The sequence below is a fragment of the Lineus longissimus genome, chromosome 18 (assembly GCF_910592395.1).
Source record: "Lineus longissimus chromosome 18, tnLinLong1.2, whole genome shotgun sequence".
Lineage (NCBI taxonomy): Eukaryota > Metazoa > Nemertea > Pilidiophora > Heteronemertea > Lineidae > Lineus > Lineus longissimus.
Window position 1 is genome coordinate 3,563,393 of NC_088325.1, and position 18,210 is coordinate 3,581,602.

At 40.3% G+C, this 18,210-nt stretch overlaps 2 protein-coding genes across 12 annotated transcripts in view; one reads left to right on the top strand and one right to left on the bottom strand.

The window, feature by feature from the left end:
- Positions 1–18,210, bottom strand: part of LOC135502527 (caldesmon-like) — a 272,930-nt gene that overhangs the window by 80,138 nt on the left and 174,582 nt on the right. For all 11 annotated transcript variants that reach the window (XM_064795443.1, XM_064795455.1, XM_064795453.1 and 8 more), the window contains 2 exons: positions 6,920–6,990; positions 5,982–6,160 (listed from right to left, as the gene is read on the bottom strand). In XM_064795443.1, coding sequence (XP_064651513.1) covers positions 5,982–6,160; positions 6,920–6,990 — 250 coding nt within the window. The remainder of the gene's footprint in view (positions 1–5,981; positions 6,161–6,919; positions 6,991–18,210) is intronic.
- Positions 11,734–18,210, top strand: part of LOC135502401 (uncharacterized) — a 98,994-nt gene continuing 92,517 nt past the window's right edge. The window contains exons 1-6 of the mRNA XM_064795207.1: positions 11,734–11,877; positions 14,404–14,739; positions 14,988–15,121; positions 15,416–15,614; positions 15,872–16,201; positions 16,744–16,877. Coding sequence (XP_064651277.1) covers positions 11,829–11,877; positions 14,404–14,739; positions 14,988–15,121; positions 15,416–15,614; positions 15,872–16,201; positions 16,744–16,877 — 1,182 coding nt within the window. The 5' untranslated portion in view covers positions 11,734–11,828. The remainder of the gene's footprint in view (positions 11,878–14,403; positions 14,740–14,987; positions 15,122–15,415; positions 15,615–15,871; positions 16,202–16,743; positions 16,878–18,210) is intronic.

The window sequence follows — 18,210 nt, forward strand, 5'->3', positions numbered from 1 at the left end:
AACTGCAAGAAATATTGTGATCTGTCGGCCAAATTGTGAATTGTCAAAATAAATTTTACAGATTTTTTTAAGTGAATTGCCAAAATGAATAGGCACAGAAATCTAGCAGTTTATAAAGTTTTTGGGTAAAGGGGGCAGGATCAGCTGTTGAAGAAAAAATTGAGAAATTTGAGAAAAAAATATTGAGAATTTTTTTTTATTCTTTGGAATTTTCAAAGAACATTTTAAAAGAATTTTTTTGAGAATTTTCACGGATGCATTTTTTAAAGAATGTTTTTCCTGAAAGGTTTCTTGATTAGGGTGGAGAATTAAAAATAAAGCACTTTGAGGCTGTTGCACTGTCAAGTTGTAGAGTTCAGGCCTATGTAAGAACTTCTACAGGGCGTTCCTAAACAAATGCAATCATCTCACTGAACAGAACATAAAATATTAACATTAACCAATAAGCGACTGCAGACGGATTAGTTCGGATTCCCTGAGAACACGGCAGATCGGAAAAAGTTTCAATAACGTCTGTCTTGTCGCTGAGAGATGATTTCCCATGTTGACGTGAAAAAGATCATTATGACGAGCAGCTGGGGACAATTAACCCTTTGGAGCGGATTGCGATTGGCACAAAAGCGCCTGAAGTGTGTATTTATATGTACATATCCAAAAGCTTCGTAACGTCAGTGAGAACTGTGAAAAACTAGATGGTTTTCACGGGAGCGGATCAATTTAACAGAAATTTCTGCTAGTTTCAATGAACAGAACGTCACCTTTTCTTTCAGGAGGCACTTTTATAGGTGGTTTGTCACCTTTGTGTTCCTCCTTTTAGACACTGATTTTATTGTTATGATGTGCTACATTTTGTTCTTGTGTTTTATGCATTGCTATGTTTTATAAGTTGTACACATGTTTTAAATCTATCTAGTGTCTAATAAAGTATTCATTAAATTAAATTAATGTGAAACGCATCAACTCATAACTCAACTGTCACCAGGAAGCATAAACATTGATTATTTTTCAAAGGTATTCACCAAAATATTCAAATCGATCTCAGGATATACCCTAAGGAGTGTGTTTTCAATAAAAGTCCAAAAAAGATACCCACAGCTAAAAGATGCTTCCCATAATTGATAGTAGGTCACCCGACCTCATCATTATTCAACTGGCGGTCTCATCTCTTCTTGTTTTGTGAGCTCCGCTTCACGGTTTAGAGTAATAACCAAGTGAAGTTAGGAGGACCGAGGATGGAGGCTTTCAACAGTCAACAGGCACTCCACTCCCGAGCAACCACTTATCCTTATTGCAGACATCATTATCTTGTCATCCTATCTCGGTAATGGCCGTCCAGGAAAAACACCAACGAGTTGTAATGTGTGTTGCACAATAATATCCTTGCTACGTAATGATCGATTCAAGCGCTACGCGCCATGCATCTTAAAGGGGTATGGCATTCATTTCGTTGTATTTACTCGTGGCTCAAGCAGTGATTGACTGGAGGCCAGAATCAGTCGGAGGAAAACGACGCAAGGGAAGATGCAGGATGAGATGGATGGATGCAGTGACGAGAGATGCTGAGTCAGTAGGGAACAATGTACTGAGCACAGCTTCCCAAGCCCACAGCGAGTGGAGACGTGTCCCTGCACCACTGACGTTGACAAACAGTTGAAACACGTCGTGTTGTCACAGTGAGTGAGTGAATGACTTGTGGCTCTGGTAATCACTACCCACGAAAAATGCCAACAAGTTAAAAAGAGTGTTTGCGGTTAAAGGGGTATACCGTTCGTAATTACTGGTGGTCCAGGAAAATAGAAATGCAGTTATACACAATGCTGTATTGCAGTTATCATGCATATGAATTTGATGAAACCTGGTATTTATAGTATTTGTATATCTGTCTACACAATGGCAATATTGAAATTTATATTTACGCAATTGGAAATTTTCAAATTTAGTTACAAATTTCAAATTTCAATTTTTTTTAGAAATAATGGTGTAGGCCTTTAAGATTTAATGTCGGTGACTGCTGACCTGCTCTCCAGATGATATCATAAAACTTCCTAGGAAACGGTCAATGACTACTTCATCCTGGCTGACCATAGTGTTACACAACAATGCCCTGATGATCTCCTCATTATAAATGAGCTGCTACAACTCACTATTACACTTTAGTTGTATCATCTCTTAATAGTTCATGAGTCAATCAAATTCAATATCTAATGCCATGGCTGGTCAGTATTTCTTTGCATAATTCTTCTCATAAAATGGTAAAAAAATCCATCAATTATCAAAGAGGATTTTTTGGGCAGTCACATGACATATTCGAGACTTCCGATTGGCCAAACATGCTTGCCTACTCAGCAGGCCACCGATTTTTGTTTTAACACGTCAGACAGATCACCATGATGGCAGTGTCGATAAAAATAACGCAAACACGATAGAACTATAAATGCAACCGACAAATAGCTGATGTTTGCCAGATCTTGTCGATAAATAGCCATCATTACGGCAAATGATCGCCAAATACGGGTGTTAACTATCACCGAAACCGACGTTTGATGGGGTAATGTTCCCCCGATGTTCCCTCTGCGATGATTATTCAAATAGCATATCGTTATCGAAGTAACAGAGGAAATGATGCAAATTTATATGTAACGCAAACTTTTCTCAACGTTAACCCCTGAAAGTTAAAGGGACTCTTTAGGCAGCTAGGTGGGTGAGATAAAGCTACACAAAGTTACCAATAGGGGTCTCTCCCATCTCAAAGTAAGTCAAACTATTCATGCTGTATGAGGAATACATTCAGAGCTGAATCAAAGCCTTTCTGAGCATATTCATCAGCCGAAGAAACCCCCTTGCTCCTCCTGCCCATAGTCTACCTTTAAGAAGTTGGCTTTTTGAGAAAAATAAAGGGGGATCAGTGGGATAGTGGTAAAAGGACCAGTTTCATAATCAGGAGGTCATGGGTTCAACCCTCAGAAGGATCACTGCTTTTGACTCTTTGTCCTTGAGCAAGACACTTGACCTCTTTGCTTCTTGCTGCCCAAGTGTAAACATTGATATAGCAGGCTCGCCTGGGAAATTAACCTGCAATGTTAAGCCTGGTCTGAGCAGCTCATTTTCTGAAAGATTTCTCGAAAAGACCGGGTTAAAAGTGTCAAGTCAGATGATAACCTTTATGTAGTTTATATCAGACTATAAACACGTTATATCGTTATACTGACGCTGTTGACGTCAATATACGATTATAAACACATGTTTGAAAAAAATATGTCATAAGTCCAGCTGTTGACGTCAATTGGGGACACAAATAACAGTTTCCTATTGCAGTAGAACCTCTCTATTAAGGACATCCTCGGGACTGACGAGTGCTGTTCATAATAGAGAGGTGTCCAGATTAGAGAGGTCAAATTGAACAGACACAACCGATTTGAGACCAAAACAAGTGTCCTTAATAAAGAGGTTGTCCATAATAGAGAGGTGTCAAGTAAGGGAGGTTCCACTGTATAGCCTTCATGTGTTAGCGAGAAGCAAACTGTCGTAAATCTGAAATCTGAGCGCTACTCAACGCCCTGGGCCAGAATAGCCAACAATCCCTGCCTGGTTAGCCTTTGATGTCGTATTGATAATCTATTTTTAGCGACTTCAAACATGGCGCATAGCACGGAACACAGTCGTCTAATGACGAATGAGATGTCACCAAGCTATTAACATATGACAATTACTGGAAAACCCGATATATTCGCGGCCATTTAATCTAACGATTTTTAGAAATTACTACTTTCGTATTCCTTAAATGAAACGGCCAGGGGCCATTATGCTCACCACATAAACATTTGGTGGTTAGGAATTCATCCTGGTTAAGAAACATGCTACATGTATAGTATATAGGTCAAACCAAAGTCGGTATGACATGTGATGTATCCTTGCTTGGAGTACCTACCATAAAAATATCATTGAAAAAACAAGTCACTAATAAGTGAAATAATGCACTTCTTACCTGGCCTCCTGGTGGCCAAATCATGAACCAGACCGGACAGAAATTGGGTGTCAGAGGTAGGTATGACGTAGGGAGTCATGTGTACTAAATTTCAAGTTCATAGCTTTTAGCAGTTAAGAAATGTGCCATAGTTACACTCAAATGGCCAATTTATGCCATTTGACCTCTGTGACCTTGAAAATTAGGTCAAATCAAAAACCCGTATGATATGTGATGTATCCTTGCTAGGAGAACCTACCATAAAAATTTTATCGAAAAAAAGTCACTTATAAGAGAGATATCACACTTTTTAGGTTTCCACTTCTGGCCCCCTGGTGGCCAAGTCAAGAATCAGATCGGACCGAAATTCATTGTCAGAGGTCACCTGACCTTGGGGGTTCTGTGTACAAAGTTTCAAGTTCATAGCTCTAGCGGTTAAGAAACATGCCACTGTTTTTGAAACAGGATACAGACGATGGACATAATACCCCTAATAATGCCACTGGTCCTTTAAGAATATAAATCAAGGTGAGGCTTTCAACCTTTTACAACTTACACCTCACAAAAACATGAAAAACTCAACAATTTTAAACAAATAACGAATAAACATTGTACGTCAGCCATTGACAACATTGAAATAGTCGCCTGGATTGGACACGAGATCTGTTTAAAGGTACATTTGTATTCCTGACTCTATTCCAATCAATCACTGAACGATAGCATATATTGATTTTCTATCCATATTATTCTCGGATCAATCCCGGGCTGATCAGAGGCCAGAGATCAGCATCACACGAGGATGGAATGTTGCAGATTATAGGGCCGGCCGTTTGAACAAGAGGCCTGAGGGCCAGGCGCTCAGCTGAAATACATGGGTCAATGAACACAACTTGGACAGTACCCAGGTCTCTTTCAGCCTTGAATTTGTTGACATATTGAGATGCCCATATCATGAATACATACCAAAGTTAAAGACTCTTCGACAAATGATGACGAAACGTGCCAATTATCAGTGTGACTAAAGAGCTTGAGCCTGATGACCTTGAAAAGTAGGTCAAATCGCAAACCTAGGTGATATGTACTGGAGAATTATTAGATGCATCAAACATAAGAATTTTTTCATGCTACCTTGGATCATTAACTCAGCAGGACATCTTTTTGCAGATCTTTGGGTCGACATCAGAAGAACTTCAAGAATAGAAGCAAATTTTGTCGTGACCCCCTTTAATATATGTCCCAAGACTGCCAGATGATGCGCATGGCAAATCATGCCCCACTACAATTTCAATTCATCCGCACTTTACCACAGCCTCTCTTAAACATGCCATATGCACTTGAGAAACATTAGTTTGATTCAAATAGTATAGGTGGCGACACTTTTGAACACTATTTGCACCTTCAGATAAAAGCAAGCTGGTATCCACTGCTCAGCACTGGCCGAAAAATGACTTCTGCAGCCGAAGGCTTAGAACTTTAATGATTTCTACTGTCCTCGTCATTGACGAGAACGGAATTGATGCTTCCTAGAATCAGAATCCATGTCTTTAATTACAAATACATGTATGACATCAGTATAACGCTTAACCTCTTGAATCCCAAAACTTGAAAATCCCGGGATCCCAGGGTGGTCACGTGGTTGTGAAATTGGGTCTGACTTTCACGATGTATAGCGCCCGCATACAACCGCCAAAGACCGGTACCGAGGCACCATCTACCCAGGTATGCACTAACTGACCCTACTGTACATCAAACCAGCTAAAACAAGCAATAAACTAGCGTCCCAGCTCAAGGGTATAAAAATATCACGGAGACCGACCTGCTGGTCATTGGGAAAAACTTTATTTCAAAATGACCGACTGGTCAGTCACCGGGATTCAAGAGGTTAAGATTCTTCATATGAAACATGATCCCACATCAATCGGTATAAGAATTTTATTCAACACATCTCAAGCGGAAATCGATTTGAGCTGAACCTCATGCAATTTAAAGCTGAACTGTACACTTAAACACAACTTACCTCATTTCGGAGACCTTCTTTCTGTCCTGGTAACCACGGACTCCGGCTTGGATGGTCACAGCCGCTTTCTCTTCCTGCATTTGCTTGACCTGCTTCTTGGCCTCGTATTGCCGGAATTTTGTTTGGATGGCGGTTGCAGCCTCCTGTTGTTGGGGGTCGGAGGGGTCAACATCTGGAGCCTGTAATGAAGGATTGAAACTCTAAACAAGATGGTTTCAACCAATCTGACTTCTATGACTGGGAATTAGGTCATGTACTTGCCTGTTGCCAATGAAAGAAATATGGTTACCCTTACGGTTGCACTGGGTTTGACTTCTGTGACCTTGAAAATTAGGTCAAAGTGAAAATTTTTCAACTGCTGTTAAGCTTGTTTCGATTGATCAATGACATATATTTGAAGATCACAAACGGAATGATTCTTGAAATATGACCCACATAAATCTATATGAACTTGACCTATTTACACCTGAAAGGTAGGTCACACTGACCTAAATCTCTGTCAAGATGAAGAAATGCCTAATATGTCCAGGAGAAAAAATTGACAAATAATGCCGCTGTCGATGAAACTTAAAGAGTTCGGCAGAAATTATTCAGACAACAATATCCCATGCAAGCACCAGTTATTTTAGTTCACTAAATGGCTCATAGGTGGCCAACACTTGCTCCATTCAGTGCTGCCACCTAGGATAAGAATCACCAACAAAACCATTGTTTCAATTCAGCACAGTTGACAGGATATTCCGATTACTAATGTTGATATATATGGTTTTAGGAGCAACTATTACTTGCAGGAATTCTTATTTCAGGTTAAGTGTACACCTTACTTATCACGATAATATTATTTCTACTCTGCCCCCACCCCCGAAATGTTGTCACGAATTCAAAAACTCACCCCCTTCTTGGAATTGGCCCATGGTCTTTGAGAAAGTGTCACCTACCTTGAAAGACTGGTTGTTGTAGAAACGGTCTTCAAGTTTTGCTCCAAGCAGGGCGGGGTCAACGCCACCTTCTGTAAAGAGAGAAACAGAGGGAACACATTACTGAATAGTCTTCATTTTCAGTAGCCAACATCGTGATTTTCTGAAAACAAATTTTTGCCTGAAATAGACCAGCAATAATAATTATACATGCCCTGCAGGAGCAGAGGGGCTAATTTGGCCATCTTCAGGTGACTAGTATACAGAGTAAGGGCCCTTGGTCAGAGATGAAAACCGATCAATGTAGCATACATTACAATCTACTTGTCAGGTTTTATAGCAGTGATACTTCACGCCTAGATAGCGGGATTCAAGACATTATCATACTTGTGACTACTAATACTCTCAGTGAAATGGCCTTGCTATCAATGCGTACAGGGTGGGACTTGAAGAGAGGGGGTGGGGGTTGTTATACCTTCAGGCTTAGCCATGTAAGCTATGGTGACTGACCACTGACTGACTGAAATAATACTGGTGACCAAAAATATTTCTGGTGAAGTGATAAAGAAGGAAATCACATCCAACTCATATCATGCGGGCCACCAGCAGAGGTGAAGCTTTCCTCCCACTGATTGTGCTTATTGTTGCATCATAATAGCTAAACAATCTGGGGCAGGGTCAGTCCATGGAGCAAGTATCACCTAGCAACTGTTACCAATGAAGAGGCTTGGAGATTGGGGTCTGCCATGCGTGACTGAAAACAGTATCGTAGACCCCAAAATCTTACTTCAGCCATTAACTTTTGTGTACAGATACTTTTATTTTAGTGTTTCGACAATGCTGTAACAGTGATTTCAATCATCACAATTTGGCAACCATATATTTCGGTAATTGTGAAAATATATGAAACGCGCATAATTCTTGGTATTTGGTATGCAGTAATTCGTAATTCCAATCAAAATTCCGCTCGATTTTGACCAAATTTTGAACTGGCCTCTGCTTCAGATAATGTTAGATCATCTTGTTCATGTTCTGCTGAGCAACGGCTCCGGCAAGTACACTGGCCACCTTTCCTCCAGCATTTCAAGCAGCGTGCATGTGCAAGTATGAAAGTAAGAGTTTGCAAGTATGAAAGTAAGAGTGTGCAAGTATGAAAGTAAGAGCTCTCTGAATGCCCTGGTATTTTCTCCAATGTATATACCGGTGGTATACTACTACACAACCAGTCACGATGACGAAACCTCAGGCTCATTATCATAACAATTCTGACCACATGAGATTGGCAAAAGATCGTCGACCAATCAGAAAAGGGTTGTGAAGGTAATTCCAAATATGGTGCTTGTAGTATGTTAATAGGATGAATGAAAGTGTGATGTAGTGAACCACGTGGGTTTGCAATGGCTGCATGAATTATAGATTTTTTCCCGCCAGAAACGACATGGTCAGGAGAGTCGGGCCGTTTTCTTACGGCGAAGTCGGGCTGTCGCCGACGCTTGTTGTGGAGCCGGTAGGCCAACGACGTGATGACTTTATTAGGACTTTTAGGGATCTTGAAGTGTCAAAGAACTGAACTAAGGGTATCAATGAACATATTTTTTTTGAAAGCTACCGCTTGAAAAGCCGTACTTTATTGAAATTTGAAGCTCTTTTCGGGATTCAAAGTGGCGTAAAAGTTTGTGTATAAATCGTACAGCGTAAGATCAAGGGTTCTAAGCATCTGTAGCTGGATTGCCATCCACTGCTTCTCGCCTCACAGAAAAACACGTCCGCCATCACCCCTACTGATGCCCCTCTCTTGTAGTCTTTCCATGAAATTTCGCTCTCTTCCTCCTTTTCCAGCCCGTTTCTGACGATCGTGTCTACAATGTCTGCTGCAGTCATGTCCATGCAGATTGCCAAAGGCTGCAGCATTTCCTGCCAATCAGTCTGCCCTCTCGTTGAATAGGAGTCCTGCATGGCAAGGGATATAGATCACTTCCACTTAAATCATCAGTCAGTCATCAAAGGGACTCATTAACCAAAAGTCCAAAATATCAAAGACTTGAAAAAAAGATTCATTGCCCCTTTGACATGTTTGATCAAAATTAGTCCAATTCATTTGAGATAATTTTGCACAATGATGTGTCAGCTGACCTGAAAACTTTCAGCGGGGTGATTAATCTTGCACCAAAAAATTCATTTTCGTGATATGAAAACGAATTTCTCATATCAGATTCAGGAAACAACGACTGGAAAATTGTTGAACCCATGAAAAGCAGACTATCACTCTTGCCTGGGTCATTTGTGTGTGTGACGAGATATTTTAGTAGCAGCAACCAGCGGCAACTATCACCGCAATGCGCGATAAAATACTCCCTGTCAGGGTAAAAAACGGTAATCCTTTCAATTGATATTTATTGCAGGTTGCATCAAAGACTGGTCCTTGTTGCAGGCGCCTGTGATGATCCCGCAGATGAGAAATTTTGTCACATAATGATAATCATTGTAGGTCAGGGGACTAGTCAGTGTTTAATTCAGACAAAAGTCACCAGGAAATAGATAATAAATAATTGATCCTCTACCTGCCAGTAATCTACTACATGTAGTACCAGAGTCCTACCTGATATCGTCCTAAATACTCATTCAAGTACTTTTTAACTCTTTCAGTGCCATACCCGTCAATCGATGGACAAGAAATTGCATCCATTGTTTGCCAAATCCGTTGATCGACGAATAGGGTTGGTGTTGGTATACACTGTTAGATGATGATACCCAAGCTCAATGAATGCAAGCTCTCTTCTGGCCTTAGTGAAGCAGACGACAGATTTAGGTTGCAAGGCACCTAGGGTGAGTATGATAGCAAAAAGGGCGGGCAGGGAGGCCACGCTTCATGCGTTTCCAGCTGAAAAAGTGGCATAATTTTTGGCGAATTCAGTCTCAGAAAAAGATCCTTCCCCAAGTGATTCTGTGGATTCAGATGGGCCTCCTCAGGTAAATCATAATGAATAGATAGACTGAGATGTGTGTAGTATTCATGAAAGTAACAAGGAGTTTGAAGGGGTTCCCAAAATGAATTTTTAAATTTTTGTATCAAGTTGAAGTGCAAAATACCTCTTTGCCCTGGTGATTTCCTCAATATTTCCCATACCCAAAATAAAAGACGTGCTGCATCTATATTTACTTCGATAAGTTTTGATTAAAATGAAACCGATGCTTAAATTTTGACCAAACTTAATCTGTAGAGTTGGGATTGTTTTTTTTTAAAATGTTCCCTTGACTTTGGTTTGTTTCACATCTAGTTTCAGAATAACTTCTACATAATGACTAAGAGTAAGTTTGATTCAGTTTCAGTTCAAGAACTACTTAATTCTCAAACGTAAATAATCAATCACCTGGTTTCAGGTCTAGTTTAAGTTCTACATGTAGATCTGGTAGTAGATCAATTTTCTGAATAGTATAAGAAAAGGATCACAATTACGAGAAGCTCTCATCTCTTGTGAAAATTAATCTGGTGACAAGGTCCCTCTGCCTCTCTGAAGAACAAAAGGTGACGTTCTGTGTGGATGATGAAGTGGCACATTTTTCTGTTTTGGACAGCCATCCTTGGAGTTTATGGTAGGTACAATCACAGGGCTGCTCACCCCCCACCCCCTCCTAGTTTTAAAGGCCATGACTCCAGGTTGCAAGGCACCTAGGGTGAGTAAGATAGCAAAAAGGGCGGGCAGGGAGGCCACGCTTCATGCGTTTCCAGCTGAAAAAGTGGCATAATTTTTGGCGAATTCAGTCTCAGAAAACGATCCTCCCCCAAGTGATTCTGTGGATTCCGATGGGCCTCCTCAGGTAAATCATAATGAATAGATAGACTGAGATGTATGTAGTATTCATGAAAGTAACAAGGGGTTTGAAGGGGGTCCCCAAGATGACTTTTTAAACTTTTTGTATCAAGTCGAAGTGCAAAATACCTCTTTGCCCTGGTGATTTCCTCAATATCTACCATACCCAAAATAAAAGACGTGCTGTGTCTATATTTACTTCCATAAGTTTTGATTAAAATGAAACCGATGCTTAAATTTTGACCAAACTTAATCTGTAGAGTTAGGAATTGGTTTTACTTCTAGTTTCAGTATAACTTCTGCATTCTGATTATGAGTAAGGTTTTGATTCAGTTTTGGTTCAAGAACTACATGCACCTGAGAATAATGAAATGGCTAGGGCCATTGTGCTCATCTGTCGACATGGAAGGGAGAACCTGAAGAAGAACTTGTTATAAAAAATGTCAGGCAGATTATCACGCGATAGTTCTGCATATGATGACGACGGACGATGGACGTTAAGGCTCTGAGGTCATTTGACCCAGGGGTACATATTTCAAGATTTCAAATCACTATCACCAGTGGTGATGAAACATGCCGCTATAATTAATGGCGATGCCGATAGCGAACTTTGACCTCTGTGACCTTGAAAAGTAGATCAAATCAATAACCCAGGTTACATTTCAAGCACTCTTATGAGATGCATCTACAGTAAAAATTTCATGATTCTAGCTAGCAGCATTCGTAAGATATAGCCAAAAATAGGTTTTCAAAGAGCAAAACGTTGCAAGGAGGCAGCAAGCAGCATCAAGATGTCATAGAGTCGTTCTGGGTTATCCACCATACTGGTAATGATGCTGGTGTTGCACTACCAGGGTGACGCCAAGTCCAAACACGGGTGCACTCCAGAGAAAATGACGTAAATAATCAATATGCCGGTGTAAAGTCAAGAGAAACTAGGGGAATCACCTGGTCTAGTTTCAGGTCTAGTTCAAGCTCTACATGTAGATCTGGTATTAGATCAATTTTCTGAATAGAAAAGGATCACAATTAGGAGAAGCACTCCTCACTTGTGAAAAATAATCTGGTGAAAAGGTCCCTCTGCCTCTCTAAAGAACCTAAGGAGACGTGTTGTGTGGATGATGAAGTGGCAATTTTTTCTGTTTGGGACAGCCATCCTTGGAGTAGGTAGGTAAAATCACAGGGCTGCTCAACCCCCCCCCCCCCCCCAGTTTTAAAGGTCAATATTCCAGGTATTTTGCCATTTCCTGTTGTAAGACGATTTCAAGAGTGTACCTACAATTTATGCAATACAGAAAACCCTATGCAATTTGCTCCATCCATTTTGAAGATATACCCATTTATGTGTTTGACAACTAGATTACCTAATCAGGCTAGCAACTGGCTTGTTAGAGCCAGGCGGCGGGTTCACCAAAAGTTGTGATGTAGATCAGGCTATTGCCCTACTTGGGAGGACAAATCTATATCATAATACTCTAAGGCGGCTCGATAAAGTGCCATTTGGGGGTAGTGTTTCGTCTCGAAATTTTGCACGTTTGCAGGTGATATGTTATCCTGATGCAACGTTATGTTTATTTTCGGAAATTTACTTCAGCGGAGCAGTAATGAGGGATTTTTAATCGGACACTGTCAACTTTCCTTACCACTCACAGAAGCCAAGTCATTGCTGTTTAGTTATGCAGGGGCTTAATCAATTACCTGCACTCCCTGTGGGGTGACTAACATTACCGGTTGAACAGCTGGCTGTAGGGGGATGATTGGAACAGCCTGTACCTGTTGACCTGCTGAACCAAGGTTAATGTTATTTTCAATCCACGATTGCAGGTCACCTGATCTTCGAGAATAACTGCCAAACCAGAGATTCGAGATTTCGCAGGGAAATTGTAAACAAACGCATGTGTGCAGTTCAAATGTAAACAAAACTATATTTTTGGTACTTTTGGTTGCTGGACTTGGGTTTTCCCGCAGTAAGGAGCTGGGGTCAAATTGGTGGTCTATTGTTTATGGGTGCTGTGTTAGCCAGTGCTAGCCCTTGATTATGAAGGGATTTTCAAATGAAGGTTACCATGGTCTGTTTATGTGCTCACCACAGCTTTCGATACTTGATGTATCTGAAGAGGCACTCTGAACTTGGCATGGCCTTATCAAGGAGCTGCTCACGGTGCTGAACTTCTAGCTTGCCTGTCGACTAAGTGCCTTGCCCGAGATCATGCTACATGTAGGAGGAGCACGCATTTTAAAGTTATAGTAGTGATAGTGAATAATTGGTTCGAGTCATTTGGAGGCCGACATGTGAAGGCCTATCTGGGTTCTCCTTCTCCGTATAAAAAGGCGCATATTGCTGACTAAGGAACGAGGCATATTCACATTGCCTCATCAGACCAATTGATATACTTTCATGTGCACGCATACAGCACGCCACAGCTAGGTCCGAGTCTGTGGAAAAATGGTTGGTTTAATTTGTCTCTTCGATATTGCAACCTTTGATATTGCATTAGATTTTCATTGCAATTCATCTATTGAAGGAATAGCCCATTTGAACCTGCCTGCGCCACGGGTACAATGCTAGTATCAATTAATGCTCTTAAAATTGATTCATATCTTGCATGTATTGTATTGTAATCTTAATGACAAAATTCATCTTTTTTATCTAAGATTTAAAAAAAATATAACTCACGGATAATGCTCGGTGCATACTACAACAACTGTTGGACTTGTCATGTTTTTCACGCTTAGACAGTGACACCTCTATCGGGAAAACAGGGCAAGTGGGTGTTCAAAAGTCATAACCAAGTCCCACAGTGTGCCAGTTGCATTGATAAACATAAATCATGCAAATGATTTAACCTTGTCCTACTTTTGTTCTATTGGCTGAAATCACCACACCTCCAAAATATATTGATTTTCCATTTGGGCAGGAAAAGCCCGACTTCTCCGTTTGAGACTTAGGATTTCAATGTGGTTTTAGCTGGTTTTAAAGTGTTTCAGACACTTTATGTTCTCTTATTTTCACAGACATATTTGACAGCTCAAAATAATGGTATCTTGATATGAATTAGATAAATTTAGCCTCTAGTTTGGATTTGGTCCTATGGTAGCTTTCATTTTCAATCTGATTTTGTTTTTCTCCAAAGGGACTAAGATTACTATCACAAAAATTCAACTCACCGTGGTTTGTAGAAAATGGGCCTGACAGTCTTCTTCAAATAAAAATGCAACATCAATTTAATATTCTTTATTACACTGACTTAGGCCAAATAAAAAAAATCCTGGTTTATCATCAGCACCCTCATTCAAAATGGTGCCGCATACACATTTTCTTAATTTTTTTTTACTGAAAAAATCCGAAATTACGTCAATTTACCACTGATGACCTATGCCTGAACGAACCCTGTTGTTGGTAGTGGCACCTAGTGCCAAATAAAACAATCATCCATTCATCCTGCCATCATAAAACACAAAACACAGACATTAAATCCGTCCAAAGTGCTCTAATATGCTTCGCTGGGTCTCTACAAATCTAAAAATGTGTAGGGAGTGGCAATTATAACTTGAACCTCACCCACACTATATACGAAATACCTTCCATCTACCGGGCGAGGCTGGTGCGATAGTCAAATCGTGTAGTTTCACTTTTTTAGAAAATTGTTTAAACTCCTTCAAAGACATTATTAGTTTTCATTTTCTTTTCAGCATTGCCCGGTGCATATTCCGTGAATGACATCACAGTGCAGCCAGGACCAGTACGAGTGAAGCAAGGACAAGATATCAGTCTGTGGTGTAAACTGAAATACGTCCCTAAACGACAGGTGCCAGTTAACTGGCAGTCGCCCCCAACTTTCAAAACAAGAACTAGCGATTGTCTTTGTTATGGTAATTCGAAGGAGAAATATGCCATGTCATGTTCAAACCCTAACGACCATTTTCGGTTTTATAATATGACAATAAGGGGTGTCGAATGGGTCGATAATGGGAGGTATTGTTGTCGGTATATCAACGATAAAGATACTGTGGATTTACAGGTTTTGGGTAAGTTAAACAGGAGCTCCACCAACATAAGGCAGAAGGGCACTCTAATCTTCCAAAAGCTGCCTTGATGTATTGTAAAGAACTCAAGGATTAGAAAATAAGTTGATTGTAAATGTCTCGGATTTATGAAGAATTTGAATGCACCTTTTGAGGTGAAATTTTGCAATTAATTTCGCCCGGAGTGTTCATGTTAACCAAAGTGCTTCCACTTCGTCTTCGTAAGCTGATTTTCTCTTGTCTGTTTCCAGTTCCGGTTACAAATGTGACACTAGAAAAAGGCGTCCCCAAGTCTGCTACAGATCCACAGCGCTTGTATGAGAACTTCACCTGCACCACAAACTGTGCATCACCAGCACCCAAGATATCATGGTTTGTAAATGACGTAAGTAGAGCATCAGAGGACGATGTCTTGACCTTAGCAGGTCTACACCGATACTTCTTGATAGGGATACCCTACTGGGAAATGCTGTCTCTAATTGAGAGAGGTGCCCTGATTATCTGGAGAAAAAGTGCTGTAAATTTAAATGGAAACAACCTTTTGGTACCAGTGCAGTATTTATAATAGAGAGGGTATCCTTGACAGAGTGGTGTCCACTAAAGGGAGGCTCCACAGTTGTGTAAGTGATTAAGATGACATAGACACTGTAGCTTTACCATTGCCATACTTATTTTCCAGCAACACTTTAATGGCAACGCGACGGTGAGAGAGTTGGACTGCTCAGGGGCCAAGGAGGGCCAGAAACGGACTGAGAGCAGAGTGACCATAATTAGTACAGACATGGATAAGGAGAGAAAAGAGTATAACATTTCATGTACGGCAGAAAACGTTCTTGGAGAGCCAAAGGTTTCTACGGTAATATCTGTCAATAATGATGGTAAGCATCTTACAATCTTTTTACGTTATCATATAGCATTGAGAGACATTGATTTTGACCCATTTCTTCAACCAACAGGCAGAAATATATTAAAAAACTCCCCCAATTGCCAAATTAGCAAAACTCTAAAAACGTTTCTTCATATCTGTAGACTTGCTAAAGCAAATTGTTAAGTGTGGACTTGACAGTTAAAAACATACTTGCGTCTAATTCTTAAATCCGGATTTAGATAGTAAATCTTCATTAATTCTTTTCAGCACTGACTGGTATTTATTCCCGGACTGATATCACAGTGCAGCCAGGACCAGTCAAAGTGATACAAGGACACAGCGTCAGTTTGTGCTGTGAACTGAAATATGACCCTGATAATGTATTGCCGGTACTCTGGCAGTCGCCGCCTAATTTCAAAAGAAGAACAGTCGATTGCTATTCTTCTCTAAAGGATAAATATGTCATGTCATGTTCAGACACTAACGACGATGTTGAGTATTACAATATGACAATAATGGATGTCCAATGGGGCGATAATGGGACATATCGGTGTCTGTATTCCAAACATATGGACCTTGTGGACTTACAGGTTTTGGGTAAGTTAAACAGGAGCTACACCAACATAGGGCATAATAGCACTCTAATCTAAGAACTCACCAATGAGAAGTAAAGTTGATTGCAAATGACTTGGGTGCAAGAGTGGTTCTTTTGGCGCCCATGACACTGAAACTAGTGAAAGTGCTAAAGTCGTGATTTATACTAAGGTGTACAAAAATGTACCATGATTGTAGTAGCTAAGCCTCAGTTGTTGAAGTAGTGGTAGCCAAGTCTGCTACAGTACATTGTACAGTGCGGCTCATATAAATACGAATACATACTACGAAATCTCGTGAACTAATGCACAAGATATAGACTGCATTTTTTTCAGTTTATTTTCTAATTGTACATTGATTATGGCAGAAATAAATGTGCATTGGTTTTTCATTATGTAACTTTTTTATTTCGAGTTTTTTTTTGAAATTCTCTCTAAAATAACAGATAAAAAAATTCACAAATATGATTTCGCCTGGAGTGTTCATGTAAACAAAGGTGCTTCAACTTTGTCGTTGTAGGCAGATTTTCTCTCGTCTGTTTTCAGTTCCGGTTACAGATGTGTCATTAAAAAAAATTGTCAGTCCGAGCACAGCTGAAGAGCCCCAGGGCTATGAGCACTTAACCTGCAAAACAAACTGTGCATTTCCGGCACCCAAGATTTCATGGTTTGTAAATGATGTAAGTGGAGCATCAGAGGACGATGTCTTGACTTTAGAAGGTCAACACCGATTGAAACGATTTATTGATCTTTGGTCTTGTCTAGGAGACAGCTAGGGGGACTATAGGTAGGAGAGGGGCTAAATTGGCCATCTTCAGGGGACTAATATACACAGTAAGGGCCCTGGGTCATGTCAAATTCAGCACTAATATTATTCCTTTAACTAGCGTTAATCACTATGACGTACTGTGAGATATGAAAGACCCCTTTTGGCGACTTCGTTTAACTTTATCTAGCCTGCCTAGCTGCTGCCTATATTGTCCTTTTAAGATGAAGTCAGCGACTGTGATTCCTTGAGCAATACAGCTACTGTGCAGTTTTTAAATGAGCCTTTTGATCAATAATAAAATAATAAAATCATACTTCTTTATAGGGACACCCCTGGCACTGGGAAATGCTGTCTCTAATTGAGAGAGTTGCCCTGATTATCTGGAAAAAAAGTACTGTAAATTTAAATGGAAACTACCTTTTGGTACCAGTGCAGTATTTTAAATAGAGAGGGTATCCTTGACAGAGTGGTGTCCACTATAGGGAGGCTCCACAGTTGTGTAAGTGATTAAGATGAAATAGACACTGTAACTTTACCATTGCCATACCATTCTTATTTTCCAGCAACCCTTCAATGGCAAGACAATGGTCAACGAGTCAGACTGCTCAGGGGCCAAGGAGGGCCAGAAACGGACTATGAGCACAGTGTTAGTAGTGAGCACAGACATGGATGAGGAGAGAAAAGAATATGACATTTCCTGTACGGCAGAAAACGTTATTGGAGAGCCAAAGGTTTCTACGGTAATAACTGTCAATAATGTTGGTAAGCATCATACAATGTCGTCCTTTAGGTGTATAAATACCATGAGTATATAGAAGGCTGTCTGATGAGGAAGATTTCCAATTCAAGAAATGAACGCAAGGGGGTGCAAGGGTAATTTTGCTGCATATGTGTGAAGTGACACTAATTTTCTATACTCCACGTAGGGTGCAAGGCAGTGAACACTTGGGACTACTGCTGGTGTATCATAACTGAGGGTATTTAAAACATGGCTGACTGTCGTACAGAATGTGGTGGACGGATGATTGTGTTTTCACACATAGCCGGTAGGTTTTTTATGCATGCATATCAGCTTCAATGATATTGGTGTCTTGAATTGTTAATGACTTACATGAATTTTACTTTCCAGTAAACCCAGGTCCACCTCAGCGCAAAATGGTTGAAGCTGCTTCTGCAGCCACGACAACAGCACTATCTCCTTGGCTTGTCACAGCAATCATCATAATGGCTGTGCTCCAAAAAAA